The 22,769-nt window shown below is 42.5% G+C and overlaps 2 protein-coding genes across 4 annotated transcripts; one reads left to right on the plus strand and one right to left on the minus strand.

Annotated features, from left to right (window-relative positions):
* The first annotated feature begins 822 nt into the window (after positions 1 to 822).
* C8H5orf15 (chromosome 8 C5orf15 homolog) lies at positions 823 to 5,541 on the plus strand. Of its 2 annotated transcripts, none has more exons than XM_032949899.2 (4): positions 823 to 1,383; positions 3,294 to 3,730; positions 4,811 to 4,882; positions 5,097 to 5,541. In XM_032949899.2, the coding sequence occupies exons 1-4, from the start codon at positions 1,050 to 1,052 to the stop codon at positions 5,097 to 5,099; spliced, it is 846 nt and encodes a 281-aa protein (XP_032805790.2). In that variant the 5' UTR covers positions 823 to 1,049; the 3' UTR covers positions 5,100 to 5,541. The 2 variants fall into 2 exon arrangements, with proteins under 2 accessions (XP_032805790.2, XP_032805788.2); XM_032949897.2 differs by having other exon boundaries at positions 824 to 1,383; positions 4,811 to 4,938.
* Positions 5,542 to 8,327: 2,786 nt separating this feature from the next.
* Positions 8,328 to 22,769, minus strand: LOC116940287 (vacuolar protein sorting-associated protein 26A). Of its 2 annotated transcripts, none has more exons than XM_032949901.2 (9): positions 22,611 to 22,769; positions 19,469 to 19,618; positions 19,217 to 19,292; positions 16,056 to 16,212; positions 14,569 to 14,733; positions 12,971 to 13,077; positions 12,457 to 12,525; positions 11,629 to 11,771; positions 8,328 to 10,500 (listed from the first exon to the last, which is right to left on the minus strand). In XM_032949901.2, the coding sequence occupies exons 1-9, from the start codon at positions 22,611 to 22,613 to the stop codon at positions 10,402 to 10,404; spliced, it is 969 nt and encodes a 322-aa protein (XP_032805792.1). In that variant the 5' UTR covers positions 22,614 to 22,769; the 3' UTR covers positions 8,328 to 10,401. The 2 variants fall into 2 exon arrangements, with proteins under 2 accessions (XP_032805792.1, XP_032805791.1); XM_032949900.2 differs by lacking the exon at positions 22,611 to 22,769 and adding an exon at positions 20,917 to 21,902.

The following is a 22,769-nucleotide window of genomic DNA, read 5'->3' on the forward strand; positions in this document are numbered from 1 at the left end:
TGTCGGTCATTGGGGGAATGGCTTGACCATACTTCACCACCCTGGTCAGTTCGGTTTGGTGAAGAGGGCGGGAGTGGCTTGTGGGGGTGAGTTTAGACATCACTCCAAATTAAAGAAAATATGTATTTTTTTTACCACGTAAAGCCCACAGTGCGCTAACCACTGTGCCACCGCTCCTCCCGTGACGTCTAATCGATGTGCCAGACACAAGCGCCGCGGTGTTAGGGAATCTAACCTTACGCGCTTACGGATAAGGGCCATTTGTACGAACCCGCCCCTTGTTTATGCGCATACTTCGTTTTCCATTTTTAGGGCCAACAGTGTCGTTGACGATTTTGTTAGAGCAACTGTTTTATACACTCGTATAAACGCGTGTGCGGTGTTGGGGGAGTCTAATCCACTATGCGCATGCGGTGTGGGGAATCTAATCCACTACGCGCGTGCGGTGTGGAGAATCTAATCCACTACGCGCGTGCGGTGTGGGGAATCTAATCCACTACGCGCATGCGGTGTGGGAAGGGGAATCTAATCCACTATGCGCATGCGGGGTAGGGAATCTAATCCACTATGCGCATGCGGGGTGGGAAATATAATCCACGACGCGTCTCCGGTGTGGGAAATCTAATCTACTACGCGCATGCGGTGTGGAGAATCTAATCCACCATGCGCATCAGGTGTGGAGAATCAAATCCACTACGCGCATGCGGTGGGGAATCTAATCCACTACGCGCATCCGGTGTGGAGAATCTAATCCACTACGCGCATCCCGTGTAGGGAATCTAATCCACTGCGCGCATCCGGCGTGGGGAATCTAATCCACTACGCGCATGCGGTGTGTGGAATGTGGAGGCGTCACGCGGATGTGACTCGCCGCGTGTCCGGGGCGGTGCGAGACAGACGGGAAGAGGGCACGGACGGAGTTAACGCCACGGACGGAGTTAACGCCACGTTCTCCTCCCGAAGTCAGAAAATCGTTTTCACCAGAACCCCGGGACCCGTTCGCACGTCAACCACCACCCGCCTCTCTTCTCCCCGCCCGCCCGCCCGCCATGAGGGCTCGTTGTGTGTACGCGGCGCTGGCGATCGCTCTGCTCGCTGCGCTGTGCGACGTTGCATTCGGTGACGATGATAGTGGTATGACAGACTCCCAGGCCAATAATACGGCAATCACCCAGGCCAAGACTCCGGCAATCACCCCGGCCAAGACTCCGGCAATCACCCCGGCCAAGACTCCGGCAATCACCCCGGCCAAGACTCCGGCAATCACCCAGGCCAAGACTCCGGCAATCGCCCAGGTCAATAATACGGCAAACACCCAGGTCATGGATGTCACGCCAATATCTCCGACTGAAAACGTGCCGACGAAGCCACCGACTGTCGAAGGTGAGTTTAACTTAAGCCAGAAGTCCCCAAACCTGCGTGGGGTCAGAATCTGGATATGTATGTACAACGGAGGAATCCGATGAGCTACGGACGGACCTCGTGTTATTACCGATGTCCAGTCGATCGGCTTGCTCAGGGTGCCGTCTTTAACGTAGCTGCGCCTGTTCATCATCGTCACATCCACCGCATCTTCACATCTCGACCCACACCACCTCGAATCATCATTGCCCCCCTCCCGCCGCTGCACCCGTGACATCGCCGTAGGCCTAATTGCATCTTCTTTTAGTTCTTAACACATGCACGAACCGTCTCTAAAGCCCTAGCTTTCCGTGAGTCGAACCCCATCCATGTAATAGAATACAGCCGCCTGACGTGGGCTCACAAACCCGAGGTGGAGCGTCGCTGGACTGAAACGTGCTTGTCAATTGTGTGTGGTTTTTTTTTTATAAAGTGAGCAATGCATTTAGTTCGCGATAAATAATGGGGTTTTTTTGTGGTTAGATCGCGTAAACATGTCACACTTTTGCTCGCGAAAGCCTTACGTGTTAAACTGCGTTTTGGTGGCTAGGGGGAGGTGTAAATGCTTATTTTGGTAACACTGCTTATTAGACTCTGTTTACAACTTCGTTTCTACCAGTATTATTTAATTGTTTCCCTTCTACGTGACTTTACCGAAAGAACCAAGAAAATACACGCCGACGTGTTTGTTTGCTGGCTTTTTTGGTAAAAAAAATTAAAATCATCGTTGCCCGTATTTGAAAGCGGCAACATTGAGCCTTCGGGGGTCATCTGCTGGGCCCCCCACTGGGTTTGTGCCATTGGGTTTGACCATCGTTTTCGTGGCACGGCAGCGCCGGTGAGTGTGGCAAGGTGGCCACTTGAGCCGACTTCTGTAAACACGACGAGCGGGAGAGTGGAACGGGAATATTCGTTTTGGTATGCCCCCTGCTGCTCAGTACTTCCGTTTTATAGTTTACCTGCAGTTTTCTCTCGCATACATTGACATCCACAACACTTTTCACCCACGTTTATGCCACAAAGCTCGGTTTAAAAAAAATGCGTAATAATCATGTGTTGTTGTACGCGCGCGCATTCGTGTGTGTGTTTCCCCATGTTAGTTAGGACTTAAACGGTGGCTTGGTATGAGAATAGGTTTCCCCTTTTTTGTGGCAACAAAACAGGTGTGAAGATGTTAAAACACCAAACTGAAACCTTTCACAAGGAATCATGTCTGCATTAACCACAATACTTGTGGTCAGACTGCAAACAAAAAACATACTCTGATAGTATATGCATTGTCTTTGAAACTGATTGGTCCACAACCAGAGACAGCTTTCTTTTGAGCCTCGTCTCAAAGGAGGACGCCAAAAGGCGTACAGCTCAAAGACAATGCACTATCAGAGTAATGAGAGCTCTGGGTGAGCATCTACATTATAACCTATTCTCATATTTTGGTACTGGCAAAGGAGGTCCCATAACGGTGGCTTGGTGTTTTCGGTTAGTTCAGCGAGAGTACTTGTTGGCGTGCTGACGCAGTTATCAGCACGCTGTGCTAAGAACCTGACAAAGCCCCTAAGTTCGTTTCCTGCCCTCATAGCATAAATGGTGAGTGAAATCTGAGCTGGTCTTGGACTCTCCGCCACTTCACCAACTCGCACTAAACGGCGTGGTGGAATATGGTAAAACAATCCCCATTACCGGTACAACGTGGGAGGGGGGGAGCCTTCGGGCAGTAGTGGTTTTCACAATCCACTACATTTTATGGATCGATTGTATTTTTCAAATGGTGTAGGCGTATTCCATATGTGCCCTTTAATTGGAAAATGATCCAAGCTAAAAACCATGTGTTTGTGCATTGTTAAACTGCTGTAGAGTACCATCTTTGATTTATTTTATGAACCACTTTTCAGGAAAACCAGAGCCACCGATGACCACTAAGGTGCCAACTACAGTCGTGGTTGAGCCATCTGTTAAGACAAAAGTCACAACCACCACATCCTCTACATCGACCACCGTCGTGGAAGAAGGCAACAACAGCATCCATGGACAAGAAGAAGAAGAAGAAGCAGAAGAAGCAGAAGAAGCCAATGTGCAAGACGACGATTACAATAACGTGGCAACTGACCAGGGTGACGATAATGATGACGAGGACGAGAATCCAAAGGATGCAGACGATGATGACGAGGACGCAAACCAACAAGATGCCGACGAATCATTGCAGAAAGTGAAACCGCGAATCGACATATTGGCTGACGATGAAGAGGAGGACAGCCACTTCATCACGTACCTGGTGGTAGCTGCAGCCCTGGTTGCCGTGCTGTACATCGGCTACCACAACAAACGCAAGGTGAGGCTAACGGATCACACCGTCGTAGACCAAAAAAAAATGCGTCCTCGGGTTACGTCTATCATTCGCCACGACACCTGAAATTTCGCGCCTCCATGCCGGGAAGCTTCCTCAGGAACTGAATTCCAGAAGGCTCCCCCCCCCAGCGCCTAGAGAAGCGACACGCCAGACGTTAAGCTGAACAGCAACCCGAAAGAACAGGACAGTGGCACACTTGTTAACATTCTGCCCAAATCCACTGTTTTTGTCAAGTTGGTGATGTGAAACGGTGGTGTCGTGTAGGGTCGTGCCCCGTGATATGGCCCGGGGGGAATCCATTTAGCAATGGATTGACAAATGGGCTGTAAATAGTAACAGTCAAATATGATTAATAATTCGTTTATTTCGGGTAAGATCGTGTCGGTATAATGTGCACATGACAATTGATTTGCTTGCTTTTCAACATTCTGGTTTGCAGAAAAAACTATAATTTAGCATATTTGCCCACATGACAACTTGATTTGATTGTTTCTCTCGGATGGTGGAGGGTTATAGTTAAAACAATACATTATAGCTACACGATCTAACCAAAATTAAACTACTGTATTCATAAAAACAAAATATTGGTCGTGAAAGCCAATATATAAAATGAATCGTAAAAAGTCAAGTTGGTGTCCTAAAAACTAAGTCACGTGGATATAAATATTTTTTCCCAATTTGCTTTAATAGTAACTTAAATGAGGATGTGACCCAAACAGCAGATAACCATTGTCGATATGGGGCTGGGTTGTCTGACAATTTAAGCTTTGAGAAAATAAGACCTCCAAGTTTCAGTCAAGCATTCTGATGATGCCATCCCAATATATTTGAATTAAAATGTGTCTGTATTTATTCAATCACTAGATAAACCTGGTTTTAAGGTGTTTTCCTAAAGAAAGATTGAAACTCATCAAGACATCTGGGGAGACACACAGCCTAGATATTGGTGTTGTTTGGGGTGGTTATGTTGCCATATAGGATAAACATGTAGGCCCAAACAAGTACAAGAGCCTCTGGATCATGATAAAGTTTGTTATGATATTACATATTTTTGTTTTACAGATCATGTCAAATTGCATTGGGAGAAAACCCTCCACTGGGCAGCGGACCAAATATCAGCGTCTGGATCAGAACGTGAGTGAAGCCATGCCATCGCTCAAACGGAGTCGGGACTTCAACATCTAACCATAGTATGTCATTGTATTGTGTGTGTGCGTGCGCACCAGACTAGAGCATCATGTTATTTTAAAGTCATAAACAGGACTTATTTTTTTTACTTTTGCAGTACATTATTCTTGCAATGTGGTATCAGTTTTAGAAATTAAAATACCACACGTTTCTCTTTCAGTGATCGGAGGCTTTGAGTGCTGTGCAACCTTTGCACACAACAGCCAATGGAAACAATTCAAGCATCAATCCAATCATCCAGGTGTACGAGGAAAGGACATCAATAATGCTACAGCGTGTGCACACATTAAAAAAATATATACATATTTAGTTAACTTCAATAGTTTGGGTTCTTTGGGATATGAAGACAATCCCCTTAAATAATGTTTTTCTTGCAACTTTGGCATTGTATATAGTGTTATGTGGTGCATAATAGTCCCAGACCTTCACAAATCAGCTGATTTCTTTGGAAAAATTGCATTGGTTTGAATATGCAAAGTGAAGTTTAATCGGATATTAAACTTCGTTAAATAATGCCGATTCCTATGATCTGAATGCTTTTGTTTATCAGATTTTGTTAATTGGTGAATGTTATTGAGTACTGGTAATAAAATATGGTGGATTCATGTCTGACATGTTTGTGTTCTAGAACTTAAAAGGTGAAATGTTTGAAAAATCACGTCATGTAAACCAAGACAACAATTTTATGCAATAGTAAGAAATTGATACATTTGTAATTTTTCCATAAAGTTAAATGAACATGGGTTTAATGCATTTTAATTGGTAATCTACGCGAACTATTCAATCTGGAGTATATTTTTAGTTAGTCTGTGTGATTCACGTACAGTCTCGACTAAGAAGCAGTCAAGCCTGGCAGTGTTACATCTTGGCGGAGCCCGTGGAAAGATGCATCAACTCTTCCATCACCCCCTTATCTGTTGCTTGTGTACATACTTTGGCACATCAATGTAAGTAGTATTGCAAATGTCATAAATAATGCAAAGCCCTTAGTTAATCCACTGATGGATTAATACTTTGCCTCATCAGTCCATGGGGTTTGTCTAACCATACTTCATTATGCTGGTCGGTACTTATTGGCGAAAGAGATGGGTGTCTCAGGACCGGTTATAATATCAATTGCTACTTGGTTTTTGCCATGGCCAGAAATTGAACTCAGGTCGCCAGATTCATCGCACGCCACTAAACTGCTGGACCACCATTCCACCCCAAAATATATACTTTACGGACTACTTCACATGTAACGGTGTGTACTAAAAACAATCCGTGTCATTCTAGTACAACTCATTCAGGTGGGAGATGACGTGCGACACACATATTTGGTATGACCCTTATTATTGCCATACTGACAAGTGGCACACGGTGTTTAAGTTCAACTTTTAAACTGGATAGATCTGGACAGAAATGGAAGCACAGGACAGTGCGAATTGATTTGGTGGTGAGTGCCATAACTTGCAAGGATATTCGGTAGACAAAAAGCAAGCTAAAATCATGGCTACCGCTCATTAATGTTGATTTGCAAAACGTGCACAAGTGGTTCGATATCAATCATTTTAAATCCCGTATGCTCAAAGTAAATTAATCCTCAGCCACTATCGATTTACTGCTGGATGATAGTCTCCCCAACTCACGATCCTGTGATGCAACAATCTACCCAGCACCTGCACAAGATCTAAGCTAATTGCTCCGTCTCCTCATTGTTCCCTCCCTGGAATGCAATTCCATCATTCACTACTGGTCATCATCCCTGCTAGCAACTTGGTCCTGCGTTTCTATATCTGTCATTCCAAGCATGTACCTCTATGCTTCTGTGCACTTTTCAATTTGCTTCATTAATATCCACTTTTCTGATCTATAGGTCAGAGCAGGTAATATACAGTCAGTGGTTCCATGATTACACATCTCTATAGCTGAATGAGCAGTCTCGCAATCGTATTGCATCTTGGGGTTGAAAAAAGGCCATGTGACCGATATAGTCGGTCAAATGGCCTCATGACAGTGTTCAGTCTTCAAGTATGTTCACGTCTTCTCTCTAAAACAAAGCTTCACAAAGGTTTTTGGATTTAGATCGCGTTATTTATAAATGTGTCGTAACCCTCCACCACCCAACATGGCCAATCAGAAATTACAATACCCCCCCCCTCCGCCTCAAATCACTGCACCTGAAGGAGTTAAATGATGACGTCACCCTGCTGCTCTATTTAAGACCGGGAACAAGTGGAGGGCTTTACCATTCTGGCGAACTGCCCGATGATGCTGGATGTAATTACCCGTGAAACGTCGTACTCAAACTGTAAATGTTGTGGATTCACTCTTCAACACCGGTGGGCTGAAGTAGTGAACTATTTGTTTTTTGTCAACGTGACACTTTTTTTTGCTGATTGGCCGTGTCGGGTGGTGGAGGGTTACGACACATTTATAAATAACGCGATCTAACCCAAAAACCTTTTTTTTATTAATATTGGTCGCGAAAGCCTACGTGTTAAACTAAAACAAAGCTCTCATCCTCCAGTTCATATACCTGTCGTTTCATCTCTGATACTATCATCATGTTGCTCCTATCAGCTGCCTTTTTACCTCGTCTGGATACCTTGACTCATGGCTATATTATCAATTGCTCTAAGAGTGATCTTGGTATTCGTGAAGTCGTCTCATACCTGTTAACCCCTTTATCAGTGCCTACCTTATAAGACCAACTCAGACCTTATTGGTCACCCAGTGCCCCTACAAATCTCAACGTTCATCCTACAAAGTCCCATCCCAAGGGAGAAACATATAGCAAAAATTGGCGGTATTGAAACGGCTGTACGCCGTATGGATCTGAACTCAATTTCCCCGTACAAGAACGCGGGTAAACCGTATGGTTTGACGTCTATGTTGTCTCCACACCCCAAGCCCCACCACTCACACAGGCCGTTTTCCAGTTCGTCGTTAACGCCACTAAAACCCCTGCGCCAAAGTAAAAGGAGGCGGCGGGGGCAGGCGACTCCAGTTGCACGCACGAGCAGAGCAATGCCCGCACGGGGCGCGGTGCACGACTTTTGATGCCCTCGTTATTTCAAAAAGAACACCGCGGCCACTTCACGTGGCGTCAAACACCCTTTAAACCCCTGAATCCAAACCGCTGAAGTTGAATCCTCCCCCCCCCCGTGCCATGGGCAGTCATGGTGGTTTGTTTGACCACGCTCCACGAAGCTGGTCAGTCCAGGTTAAATCGGTTGCAATATCGCTCGCAAACAGACGATCGGGGAATTAAACCAGCGATCGGAACTCGGTTCGCCAGGTTCAGTCTTCAGGTTAGCAAAAACCACTTCATAAAAATGGCTTCTTAGTGCAATCGTAGCAGGTAGCGTCTTAACCACAAGCTATTTGGTCTCCAATACAAGAACCCGTGTAAAATGCTCAATTAGCAATTTTATTTGCATAAAATGCAGAAACAAAGGGAAAGGTGTTGTTTAATTTGAAATAACACAAAAATATGCCTGAAATACCTATATTTAGCAGTTCACATTGCCAATATTTATATACGTCTTGAGAATTTTGTTTTATATTTTTATTATTTTATTGTTTTCCTTCTACGTAACTTTACCGAAAGAACCAAGAATATAATATTTATATAACCATTCCCATTCACGTGTTGTCGTTTGGCATAAGTCATAGCTCTTAATCTGCAGTTGCTAAATAACAGTAAAGCCAGCCACACTGCTCGTACTTCGATTACTGCGTGTAGTAGTGGACTGCGTGTCATTTAAGCAAGAAAACCATTACACTGGCACACAATGTACAAAAAAACTTTGCTTTTTATACTGCATATTAAGCGTTTAACAAGCATGCTTTGATAACAGCTCAGAAAATGAAGGCAAAAACATTTGGAATTGGCAGCACAACCTTTGTTAATACAGCACAATTTTTTTTTTTAGAATGCCCTTTTGTCAAGCGCCACAATCACCCTTTAAGAATGGCTTCCTTATGAATAAACATTTATATAAATGTATATATTTTTTTAAAGGACCTTCATGCCATTAATACCCCAATATACCAAGTGTCACAATGACATTTTGCCTTTTCAAGTCAAGTGTTTTACAATCGAGTGAAATACATCAGATTTGGACTTTGCCCGATGCCGACTAGCAATTGACTTTAGCTGTCATGTTAGCATATGTCGATAGAGAGGATGCATACACACCGCATCATATCAAGTGTATAGCACGTATGGAGCATGATCTGAAGGTTTAAACAAATGCATAATATGCGAGAACTGCATGTCAATAAAGTCACTGAACTTCTAGATATTCAGGCGCTATTCTTGGTAATATGTATTTGTGGTATGTTAAAGATAGAGTTTTATACAAGTTTATGATGGCTATATACAACTTTTTTTGTAACCTTTGCCGACTGCTTGATGGTTCAGTGTTCTACAGTACTGCGATTTGATTGAAGAACATGCAGACAAGGGTACATATATAACCATGGACGTGATTGAAGACAATAACAAAGTTCATCTGATGACAAGAGGGCATGCGGTTCTAAATAAGTACACGTGTGCAAGACCTAACACGGGCAGGGTAATCACACAGCAGCACTGATGACATACACAGCAGATTAATCCTTGGATATCGGTGAATATGCGATATCTTCTTTAAGCTGACATTACTGCTGCACTTTTTTTTTACAAATAAAATGTTGCAATTTCGGTGGTAACTGACAAGTAGACAGCAAATGTAAACCAAAATGATCTTCATTATTTATTTTTTTATCTCTCATTGAAAGACGGTAATGTAAGATGTGCTTGCAATTGCATGATACTTTAAAATTGTTTGTGGGCATAAAGTGCTATGTTTTAATGTTGTGCCTAATTTTAAACCGAATAAACCTGCATCTTAATTTGGCTAATGCATAGCCTCCAAACGAAATGATGCAGTGCCTCGCACAGTGCATGATAAGCAAATTTCCTTATTGTGATATTGTTAAAAACTAATACGCATAACCATTACAATCAGAATTGGACAAAATACAAATAACCTTTTAGATTATAACCGATTATGGGAAAAACGAAAATTGCAAAAACGATCAAGATAATCCAGTAAAATGTGCAAAACAAAGTATAACACGTTTGTGAAAAATTAAGCATTACTTGAGAAAACAAAAACATGACTTTATGTATGAATATGTACTGCCAAACACATAAGAAACACATCCAAATGAAATGACTTTGCTCACAGTTTTACTTTGAAACCGAGATGAACTTTCACCACCATGTTTCCCAGGTCTCAAATAGTGAGGAAACTGAGACAAGGATGTGCCGGAATGTGAAAGTTCGGTGTTCATGTCCAAATCATGCAAAAAAAAAAAAACAAAGAATTTGGTAAAACCTCCAAATCACACAGCCTGCACGTGGACACACAAGGGGAAGTTGGCAGGTAGCGATGGGTTAATCAGGACAGATGCAAGGGCTGGCCAGTGAAACATCAGATCTCAGCTTGATGGGCATCCTGGGTTGATTCATAATGGTATGCGTATGGTCTTCTCTTCATCTTCTCTGGAGCCTTCCTCCATAACACCACCTCCTGTGAACAGCCCAACACACTCCGAGTAAAACGTACATATATCCATCATGCCTCTACCTGTCAAAATTTAAATGAAGATGGTTACTGCATCGCGCGCTTTAAGATGCACTTCTGCGGCCATCTGGAATCCTCAACCTTCCGATATGAGGAAGCCACTGGAGCTATGCACTTTTAAATCTAGATTGAAAACGAATTTCTTTAGAACTGCATGTTGTGTTGAGTTTGTTGTCCTTCCCCTGCACCTCCGATTAGCACAGTTGGCTACATACGGTGCGAAATAAATTAAACATATATACAATTGGTGCGCAGAGCGAGAAAAAGCAACACTTATCTTTTTATTTTTTTGTTTTTATTTTTTTATTGTTTTATATATATTTTATTATTTTATTGTTTCCCTTCAACGTGACTTTACCGAAAGAGCTAAGAATATGAACACTTATCTTCCCAATTACATGATCCCACACTTGCTTTCTCTTAAGTGTACTTTTTTCTGCCCGTTTATTCTATTTAGCAAAACCCTAGTAAACCCTTTCCTTAGATTTCTCAGTAAATGTGTCTCTAGTTAGTACACTCCTTATTTGTCATCTTATGTAATGGTATGACCATGGACTATTTCCAATTATGTGGGAAATGCTCCCTCTATCCCATACAGCTTTGATTATACAGCTACTCCAGCATCTGTTAGCCACCTTCTTTCAACACTTCAGCAGGAATGTTAGGACACTCCTGCTGCCTTACCCAGTTTCAGCTGTTAAAAAGGGTTCAAAAGTTATTTAAGATTAACTTGTGACCTCTTTTAGCCTCATACCACACTTACAATCGACTTTATTCACACACAGGTGGAGAGATTTAAAACATTTCCAAATTATAACCATGCTCATAAACCTCTAACCCTTATGATCCCCCCCGGGCGATGTCAATTTTTTGTAGTCCTACCAAATCCTATCTTGATTGGCAAGCTCTCGATTGACAAGCAACATGGCTAATAAATACACTACACGTGCGGGTGAAATTTAAACAATACACTATACGTGGATGAAATTTGGTGACGGGGAAAAAGCAGGCACACGGTCAGTCCCGCTCTCGCCATGCGTCCGCGTTTTCCCACGTCCTACACCTGCCACGCACCTGCTGCTTGAAGTATCGCCGGTCTTCCTCATCGATGAGCACCAGGTTGATGAAGTAACGCACAGAGAACTTCTTGTTGACGTCTCTCATGGTGGGGGAGAGATCGTAGCCGGCGAGGAAGAGTCGGATGGGGATGGACTCTCCTGTGTGGGCCACAGGAGTTCGGGTGGTTACAAACGCGCAGGCATTCAGTAGCCCAGTTTTTTTATACAAGCATTTTACACAGCAAAGACTGTGGGGTTATGCTATGACATGAACATCAGAGGGCAGTGCAGCAAACTCTATGCTGTACTGGACTATGCTACCACATCTAACCTTCCCTCCTTCACCAACCCACATTCACCAGCGTGATGAAACATTGTCGAATAACCAACCACAACTCGAAGTGTGGCAAATGCCTTCATCCCAGCAGTGGATTGACAAAAGGGCTCTGCATGTACACACGTACATACGCAGCACAGTGGTTATAATGTATTACAACGCTTGAGTGCTAATAGCTGTCAAGTTTTGAATGAAGTTTTATTTTGAAATTGTCATTCTATCCCATAAAATAATATATAATATAACCTGTTTTTATTTGCAGCTTCCGTGACTGCAGGAATTCATACTCTTTGGTTCTTTCGGTAAAGTCACGTAGATAGAAAAGTAAATCATATTTATTTATTAGAAAAGTAAATAATATTTATTATTTATTTTTATATCTACGTGACTTTACCAAAAGAACCAAAGAGCATAACCTGTTTTATTGAAATATTGGAAGCCATGAGGTGTATTGTATGCTTCTTTATTTTGTTGACGAGTTCAGACAGACACTCACAAACCACTCACCCTTGACGGGGGCACCGTCCATAATCTCGTACTTGGCGATGGTCTCGCTTTCTGTGGTCGTGCTTGGACCTGCAGCGACAACAAATAAACCCATTGGTATCAGATCTTTAGTCACCAATGCATGCCCAGTAGTCACATGGACACTAAAACTGACATCTGTGTTTCACCCGAGCAGTGAAGTGTCATTGGAATTGGAATAAAACTGTAAATAATACTTCCATTTTATTAACAATAAAGGTTTGTTGGGGTTAGAGCGCGTAAATATAAATGTCGTTAAACCTGCCACCACCCCAACAAGCCAAGTACGACGTTTCATTTATATACAGCGTCATTCATGTGAATAGAATCCCATAACGTGAATGGGATCATGCTATATTAAGTTAATGAGTAATTTGTATTAACTGCATTTGAAAGCGCATGTGGATGCAGTTAACTAAATTAATGAAACGACATTCGATATTGTGATGAATGAGTGTTGTCCTAGGCTCTCAGCCACAACACTGTCCTGACTCACCGCCACCCGTGATCTCCTTCTTGATGAGCTGCAGTTCCATGTGCTGGATTTTGATCCTTACAAGCAGGAAGTAGATTTTACCCACAATCACATCCTTCAGGTGATACCTGCACAGCAATGCCAAAACCATCAACCATCACACTTGCACGCATATAACACTTCACACATGGTCATTACCTATCAAAGATCATAATTTCTACAGCTTTTTAGTCGTTTCCACATCAGCAATCAACTAACTGAAAGGAAAATGTTATAATGTTATCGATGACTAGAGCTGGCATATTCTTGCAGGAATCACATTAGATTCATACCATTCCATTCTGCATTTTTCCAGCAGGAATTGCAATTTTCATCAGGGCAACTCCTTACATGCACGAGTCAGCATCAAATGATATGGTAGTTCCTATAGTCCAAGTAGTAGTAGTCATGGATATTCCAGTATTAGTTCCAGCGAATCCGAGTATTAGTCCCTGTGGTCCGAGCGGTCAAATTGGTGCTGCCGTGGGTCATGGTGGCAGTTCTGGTGGTCCCGATGGTAGTCCCATTTGTCCAAGTAGTCTTAATGGTAGTCCCAGGAATTCTGGTGGTACCAGTAGTCCAAGTGGTAGCCTCGGAAGTCCCAGTGGCAGTGCGGGTGGTGAAATATTCCCAGTGGAAGTCCCCGGTGGTGCGGCTGGTATTTACTAGAATCGCCATTAAAACATGACCTAGGCACCAACAATACACTGCAATGATGCTGCCACTGGACTTGGCCACACATCTTGCCTAAATGCCAAGCTGAAATTGGCCGTTGTTTCAACGGCGATTCCGGTGGAATCGCGAACATTTACATTATCAGTAAAAATGTATAATTTCCACACCGGAGAACTAAAACATTGTTTTTGAAAACCAAGTTGATTCAAAACAATAAGTGTTTCCTGTCACTGAAAAGGAAGATCTCCATGTTTTGGTGAACGCACGTTGATTCAGGAAATACCGACGTGTACCGCACATGGCTTAAATATATTTGTGATGGGTGGGGCTGTGTTGATGTTATTGTGACAGCAGACAGTGTGGGTCTCTGAGTGAAGCCAATGGTCCCAATAAGTTCAATGTTTCCTATTACATTTTCTAGAGGGTTTTCAGAGGTTCAAAAAGAGCAGATTATCTCAATCAAGTGTATTGTTTTCAGTGTGAGGAATACTTCATTCCCTTGGAAGCCACTTCGTGCTCTGACAAGCCAACTGGGGTGCCACGGTGGCGAGATGTTAACGACCTCGCCTGGTATACAGGTCGTGGGTTTGATCCCCACCCTAATGCTTGTATATTTGGAGATTGCAGGCTCTTTCCATTGTCACGTAGATTTTTTTGTCCGGGTCCTCCCGTTTTTCCCTCCACATTTCGAAACACGCATTTAGACTATGTCGCTGCTACTATGATTTTCCAAGTGATAAGCCACTTCCCTTGAGCTATCATTTGTGGCCAGGTCGCTTCTGAAAAAGAGTTATATAGCTCGGTGGGCCTTACCTGCTAAAATAAAAAAAAAGTATTTAGTTTAACTGGCCACCTCCTGCTTCATACGATTTGAATGCAGGGTATTAACTGAAACGTGGACTCACTTGGACTTGTTGTACTCAAACTCGATGTGAAGGCAGTCCTCGATGCCCACCTCCATCTTAATGGAGCTGTTGACGTCGGGGTATGTGGAGAGCTGGTGAACCACAAGCTCGTACTCCTTCACAATGTCCGTCAAACGGCGGGCGATTGTCACTTTCAAATAATACCTACTCGCACAGCCAGACATTAGGAAGACACGTGCATGTGCAAATGCAATTTAAAAACATGTATTTGAGCAGTCATTCAGGTCAAGATAGACTTTCACTAAATGGGAATGCACAACATAATGAGACTATAGTAATTATAATAATCATATTATTTGTTTACCTAGAAAAGCATTACTCAGTGACAAAATACTTTTGAGAAGGGGGTCTTGGATTGGGTTGCATTGGTGAATTTCATTTCAATGAGTGGTTTGCATACGAAAGGAAGGGGGAATACTCAGAGAAAACCCAGGTATGAGGGAATAACACTCAAACGTCCATATACCACACCTGTAAGAGAATGATCTAATTTAGATGTTTTTGTACATTTGTATTCTCTTTTTCTGACATCACTTCGTCAAAAGTGGAATTCTTATAATGCATATATACTACAGTATGCAAATGAGGCACATTCTCAAGCCCAGACTAATCTGCACACGGAAGGAAGCTTGTGTTGCCTCCGAAACGTCGTGAATTAATTTAGTTGTTTTCATTTATTTTTATTTTTTACCTACGTGACTTTACCAAAAAAAAAAAACAAGAGTACAATAATCTGCACACGCTAACGTACCCCGAGAGAACGTACTTCTTTGTTCACCATGTGTTGGCTTCTTGACACGGAGAACGACAAAAACAGCAATAAATGTACCACTTTTTTCGTAAAAAATATTTTACCTAGATGGTCCTTTCAGATCGAATATCGCAAGGGTGTTTGGTGTGTCACTCGACACATTCATAGCAAGCACGTAATGACTATTTTTTTTTATCTTCAGACGTAACAGATATTGGACTGTTCTTTGGTATGAGATGCTCGAGTATCTAGATCTGATCAAACGGAATAGGGGAATTTTACAACAGCTGTGGTGATACTCCAGATATGCCAAAAAAGTTTGATCCCATATAGTCACAGTAATGTATATCGTTGCAAACTTTCTTCTTGACTTGACTGCAGTCAATGCTATACCTCTATTGGTATGCACCTCATTTTAAGAAAAACAATCAACGGCCAAGCTGAATGTACAGCGATGGTCATTTTTCATATTCTTAGCTCTTTCGGTAAAGTCACGTTGAAGGGAAACAATAAAATATATATAAAAAACAATAAAAATTCTCACGACGTTTCGACCATAACACAAACGGTCGTCATCAGGTGTGTCGGTTTGCATCAATTTATTTTTAAACGGTGTATTTATTTATTTATTTATAAAAACGTCAGCGCCACACGCAGCTTGGGCATGGGGGGGGGGGGGGGTCGGAAAAAAAATCTCGTGGGCGAGTTAACTCACCGGAGACGCACGTTGGTGCCGGTGTACGACTCATAGGGCTTCTCCACCTGCATGAAGTCAAAGTCGTAGCTGCGGCTCTGCGTGAGCTCCCCGGGCAAAGCCAGCTCCTTCACCAAACTCACAAACTCGTGGGTGTTGCTCTTGTCATAAAATAGCTCTGAAACGACACGAGCGACAGAACCGTGCGGCAAGTGTGAACATAATTGTTTGCTTGCTAGTTGGCCGCATGCACATGTACGGACTTTTTGTCAATCCACTGTTACAAATGAAGGCGCTCCTCCCCCCATGCTGTGCAGCTCATGGGGGTTATGTGACTATACGTAACCATGCCGGTCCGTGAGGGATGGTGAAGGTGCGGGAGAAGAGATGGGGAAGCGTAGGAGTACGTTACGATGGATTGCGTTGCATTGACCTCTACTGCAATTACACCATGACTAAATAAATCGAAATAAATAGAAATGCACACCATTAAATCAGTCCTTTACAGCCAAGCAAGGGAGAGCCTGGATAGTTCTGGGATGGAGCAACCACCATGCATAACCGGTGTTACAGGCTGCGAGGCTATGTCTGGCTTTATACCAAATAGTTAATATGGGTGTGCAGCTGAAGATGACCAATAACGTGTTTTTTTTATGAGACAAAAAAGTATTTGATAACAGGAAAAATCCACGATAAAAAACAAACAACAGTTGAGTGAAGGTATGATGATATTAGAGGAAAGAGATATGGTAAGACAAGATACTGTACTGAGACATCAGCAAGAGCTAAACAATAGCTGGTGGAGACAATAGTTACAGCGACATATGAGACAGAGTCAGGCATGTGAAGAGGGCTGGACACAACATGAGGGGTTAAGGGTAAAGAGAGATTAAGCAAATCAGCACGTAATTATTTTTGGGGAACAGAGGTGCAGTGGTTAGCACACTGCGCTGTGAACACAGTGAACCCAAGTTAAAATCCCAGCCATTGCTGACATAACTGGCAAGTGACATCTGAACTGGTCCCTGGACCCCACCTTCGCCAAACTCGCACTTACCATAATTACAGTGAGGGAAAAAAGTATTTGATCCCCTGCTGATTTTGTACGTTTGCCCACTGACAAAGAAATGATCAGTCTATAAATTTAATAGTAGGTTTATTTGAACAGTGAGACAGAATAACAACAAAATCCAGAACAACGCATGTCAAAAATGTTATACATTGATTTGCATTTTAATGAGAGAAATAAGTATTTGACCCCTCTGCAAAACATGACTTAGTACTTGGTGCCAAAACCCTTGTTGGCAATCACAGAGGTCAGACGTTTCTTGTAGTTGGCCACCAAATTTGCACACATCTCAGGAGAGATTTTGTCCCAACTCGAACCTTCAGCTCCCTCCACAGATTTTCTATGGGATTAAGGTCTGGAGACTGGCTAGGCCACTCCAGGACCTTAATGTGCTTCTTTCTTGAGCCACTCCTTTGTTGCCTTGGCCGTGTGTTTTGGGTCATTGTCATGCTGGAATACCCATCCACGACCCATTTCCAATGCCCTGGCTGAGGGAAGGAGGTTCTCACCCAAGATTTGATGGTACATGGCCCCGTCCATTGTCCCTTTGATGCGGTGAAGTTGTTCTGTCCCCTTAGCAGAAAAACACCCCCAAAGCATAAAGTTTCCACCTCCATGTTTGACGGTGGGGATGGTGTTCTTGGGGTCATAGGCAGCATTCCTCCTCCTCCAAACACGGCGAGTTAACCTTCTTTGGTTCTTTCGGTAAAGTCACGTAGAATGAGAATAAAATAATAAATTGATAAAATAAAATAACACAATAATATTCTCACGACGTTTCGGCCACAACACAAGCGGCCTTCATCAGGTGAAGGGACGAGACTGTCTGGTAGGACACTCCAGCGCTGTCCTACCAGACAGTCTCGTCCCTTCACCTGATGAAGGCCGCTTGTGTTGTGGCCGAAACGTCGTGAGAATATTATTGTGTTATTTTATTTTATCAATTTATTATTTTATTCTCATTGTACGTGACTTTACCGAAAGAACCAAAGAAGATGAATCATTGCAGTCACGAAATCTTTAAAACGGCGAGTTAAGTTGATGCCAAAGAGCTCCATTTTGGTCTCATCTGACCACAACACTTTCACCCAGTTGTCCTCTGAATCATTCAGATGTTCATTGGCAAACTTCAGACGGGCATGTATATGTGCTTTCTTGAGCAGGGGGACCTTGCGGGCGCTGCAGGATTTCAGTCCTTCACGGCGTAGTGTGTTACCAATTGTTTTCTTGGTGACTATGGTCCCAGCTGCCTTGAGATCATTGACAAGTTCCTCCCGTGTAGTTCTGGGCTGATTCCTCACCGTTCTCATGATCATTGCAACTCCACGAGGTGAGATCTTGCATGGAGCCCCAGGCCGAGGGAGATTGACATTTCTTTTGTGTTTCTTCCATTTGCGAATAATCGCACCAACTGTTGTCACCTTCTCACCAAGCTTCTTGGCAATGGTCTTGTAGCCCATTCCAGCCTTGTGTAGGTCTACAATCTTGTCCCTGACATCCTTGGAGAGCTCTTTGGTCTTGGCCGTGGTGGAGAGTTTGGAATCTGATTGATTGCTTCTGTGGACAGGTGTCTTTTCTACAGGTAACAAGCTGAGATTAGGAGCACTCCCTTTAAGAGTGTGCTCCTAATCTCAGCTTGTTACCTGTATAAAAGACACCTGGGAGCCAGAAATCTTTCTGATTGAGAGGGGGTCAAATACGTATTTCCCTCATTAAAATGCAAATCAATTTATAACATTTTGACATGCGTTTTTCGGGATTTTTTGTTGTTATTCTGTCTCTCACTGTTCAAATAAACCTACCATTAAAATTATAGACTGATCATTTCTTTGTCAGTGGGCAAACGTACAAAATCAGCAGGGGATCAAATACTTTTTTCCCCTCACTGTAAGTATTGTCAAACAACCCCCATGACTAACACGCCATCGAGAGGCATTCATCAAACTGTGCTTGACATCGGGCTGTCAATGATAAAAAAAAAAATGTAAAGGAATATTACAATGTCCACTTGTACGTACAGTATTGACCAAGCTATAGCTACAGTGCCCATCGGGTTTTTTTTAGACTACACATTTCGTATAGTTTGTTGCAATAAAAATTATATAAGACATACCAATCTGTCCAATAAACTCTATCCTTATGCCATTGTGCTCCAGCCTCTTCCCCGACTGCTTCATGGTGATGTTCACCTGCCAACAAACCACAAGTAAAAAAAATAGGAAGCAATAACTCTATACTTTGTACTGTTAAAAAATATATAGATAGAAAAAATATGAATGCTTAATTTACTTAAACAATGTAAATGCATAATTTACTTTTACATTTATTTCACTGCAATACACTTAAGGAAAGCAACAGAACTTACCTTTCCGGAGACGGACTCGCCGTCAAAGTACAAAAAGTGTTTCTCCACCTTTCCATCCTCAGTCTTACTCTCAGCAGTCTTTCTGGTCTCCGCTCCATCCAACACAATGTCGATCTCGCAAGAAGGGCCCAGCAGTCCCGTGAGGAAACTCTGTCACAGCCGCAAACATAAGAATTTTCGAGATGAAATACATAAGATAGGCATGCCGCACAGGAAAATGCAATTATCTTCAATATAAACACATTCACATTGTACTATGCCCTGTGTGGAAACCCAACTCCATAACAGCCCCGATTATTTCATCAATGCACCCACTATATACATTGTTTATAACACTGTTTGAATAGTTAAGTAGCCACTGCTATATAATAAACAAATCACAGCACACCAGCTGAAAATAATGTTTTATTATGCACGTAATTTTTATTCACATTCTTTGGGTCTTTCGGTACATAATTTTTGGTTGATAACAAAGTAATGTAGAACATTTTTATCAATTTCATGTCTCATTTTAAAACCTATGACCAAATTTCCCCAAATGTGCCTGATCAAATCTCAGAAAATAAGTTTGGGCCTGGCTCGTGCATGGAGGGTCAACCACCATGCGTAAACAGGCTGTTATAGACTATGAGGCGATGCTGTTGGCAGCAGAGGGCCAGAAAATATATTGTTGTACTGTGCTTCGATGACACTACGCCTATGCTCCACGCCTTCACAAACCTGCACTGACTTGCATGATGAAGTATAATCAACTAACCTCCACAAAACCCCATGGCATAGGGAGACCCTCATTTGGCAAAAGACTGACAAAAGGGCTATACACATCAAGCTTGTGATAGCCGAATTTAAGAAAGTCATCACCGCCTTGTAAATCAGTAGCAGATCATAAAAAAAATGTTTTACAAATCGTTTGGTGATAGTGCATTGGCATTAGTGAACAAGCACAAATAACAAAAACTTACATTCATCAATAACACCACTTTAAAAGTACGATCAGTTATACAAGTTCGGCAATGACCCTTACATTCATAGCACGTTACCTATTACATCAATTTCTTGAAGGCAGTTTTCTTGACGAATTGTGTCGATTCAAATACGTACACATTTTACATTCAAATTACCATCAAATAATTGTTACTCCTGTATCACCACAGCAAATATGTTAGATAATCCTGTCATAAGGCGACACAAATCTGGCACATGCAAATGTAACACATCACGTGCAAAATTACTCAACTCATGACATTGCTAAGTTAGTGTAAACACCACCACCGAATAGTTACAATAAAAAAAACATTCCAGCCAACACGTTTACACCGTTCAGAGAAGCTCCACTTTACTTTGGAAAAAAGGTTGCATTTTCATGTTAAGGCACACACTTTTCAGCTGGGGTTAATGTTTTGCTGTGATAATGATGGTGCGCAAACCACGAGCCTGCACAAACTTACAGCCGCAGCTTTAAGCGTGTCCATCGGCAGCCAGAATGCCTTCTCCGGGATGAGTAGCTACTGTGACTGTACGAGACCCAGCAGTGTGACATTCTTCAGCTTAGATTTGTGCCTTGGCGACTGATGGGGCTTGTTTCATAATGGCAATTACAAGAGGAGAGGCTCTTATGCACATATCACATGTAAAACATGTGACTTGTCATAGTCAACAGTAACTACCAACAAAGGGCACTTTGTTATCGTTTTGTGTGTAACTCCTTCTGTAGGCACTACGCATTTTCAATGTTTTATAACGGCAAACACGTATTAAAATGTAACACTTCTAACACTTAAAAACAGGTGACCTCTGTTAAGCACTTAAAATAGGTGACATATATTGGCCGATATTAAGCTTTGAGGACTGTGTGCACTTTCGTGTCTTTCTAAAAAATAAAATATGTAATACTAATTTGAGTGCGTAGACTTGTAACGTTGGGGTCATTTTGTTTCAATAAACCAAGTGATTTATTCAAAAGTAGTTGATAGGTATTGTTGCAGCTATCGCAGATAAAACACATTTACATTTTGACTTCCACACATGACAGATGTTCTTCATTACAAATGCTCATATTTGGATGCTTTACAGGATTTAAAGAAATATATTTTAGATGCTTTACTGGACTTGTAAATTAATTCCAAGTGAATACATTGTCAAATGTAGCACTTATTTTACAATTGCTTATTTAAATGCAGACGTTGCTATATGCATCGCAAGTGTATTGCAATAATATTCCTGCAACGTATGTAATCAAGACTTTAATGTGCCCACTTAGTCTGGCAAGTTGAGATTATAACGTTTTACATCTCTCACATTACACTTTTTTTTCCAAACAAGGCGATTAAAACTGTCAGTGTTTATTAAATTACTGTGCAATTACCAGAAACCAGTCAGTAATGGTTGCTTGTACATATGTAATGTGAAAAAAGTAGGTGATACACACACACTTACCTTGTAGATACAATACTTAAAATAGTATCGGGGCATGTGTTCAGGGTTGTCGAATATACATTAAGCTTTATTAATAAAGGAACTTGACAACCACAAATCTTGTGGGACCTCATTAATGTACGCGTTATCAAAAGGTATTTTAGGCGTGACTTCACCGGCGTTCCATAATGACGAGCTTAAGTGGTCGCAACTTTACACAGTTTGCCCTTTCTCATGAACGAATCTTTAAAACGACAATGTGAGATCCTGGGACGACACAGCCCAGGCACGTACAGTACTTACAACATGAACGTCGTTTGTTGTCCCTTAACTAAGAGGAAATTGCATTGCAACGTCGAGTAATTACTCGGGCGAGACACTGCGTGTAAATCAATTACATTTTCGTATAAACATTAATGCCCCGATGGGCGAATTAAGCGGGGAGGTGGTTTAACTCTTTAAGACACTTTACCATTAAAAACCCCGTCCCAGCACACACACACAAATGCAAAACACCCACGACCTCGGAAGTCAAAGCGGATCCCCGGCAGGACAAGGCCGAAGCCTCGGCGTCGCCCAGTCGCCCAAGCCGACAAGCCCGCGCTCAGGCCCGCTGGGCGAGGCGGCGAGAAACGGTCGCTCGGATCGGCGGTGATCGACGGGAAGAAGAAAAATAAAAACCTCACAAAAAATGTAACCCGCTGGGCAACACTAACACCGAACTCACCATGATGATCTGCGGTCCCCGCGAGGGAGCGTTTAAGTTGAGTGTTTATTTTACGTTTTAGTTTATTCAATAAGCGTCGGCCCAGCCTCGCGTCAGCACTGCAAGGGGATCTCGTGACCCGCACCACGTGACGTGCCGCCGCTTTGTCGGCAAGCTGAC

The sequence above is a fragment of the Petromyzon marinus genome, chromosome 8 (assembly GCF_048934315.1).
Source record: "Petromyzon marinus isolate PM22_M1 ecotype Great Lakes invasive population chromosome 8, UKy_Petmar_22M1.pri1.0, whole genome shotgun sequence".
In the NCBI taxonomy this organism is placed as follows: Eukaryota; Metazoa; Chordata; class Hyperoartia; order Petromyzontiformes; family Petromyzontidae; genus Petromyzon; species Petromyzon marinus.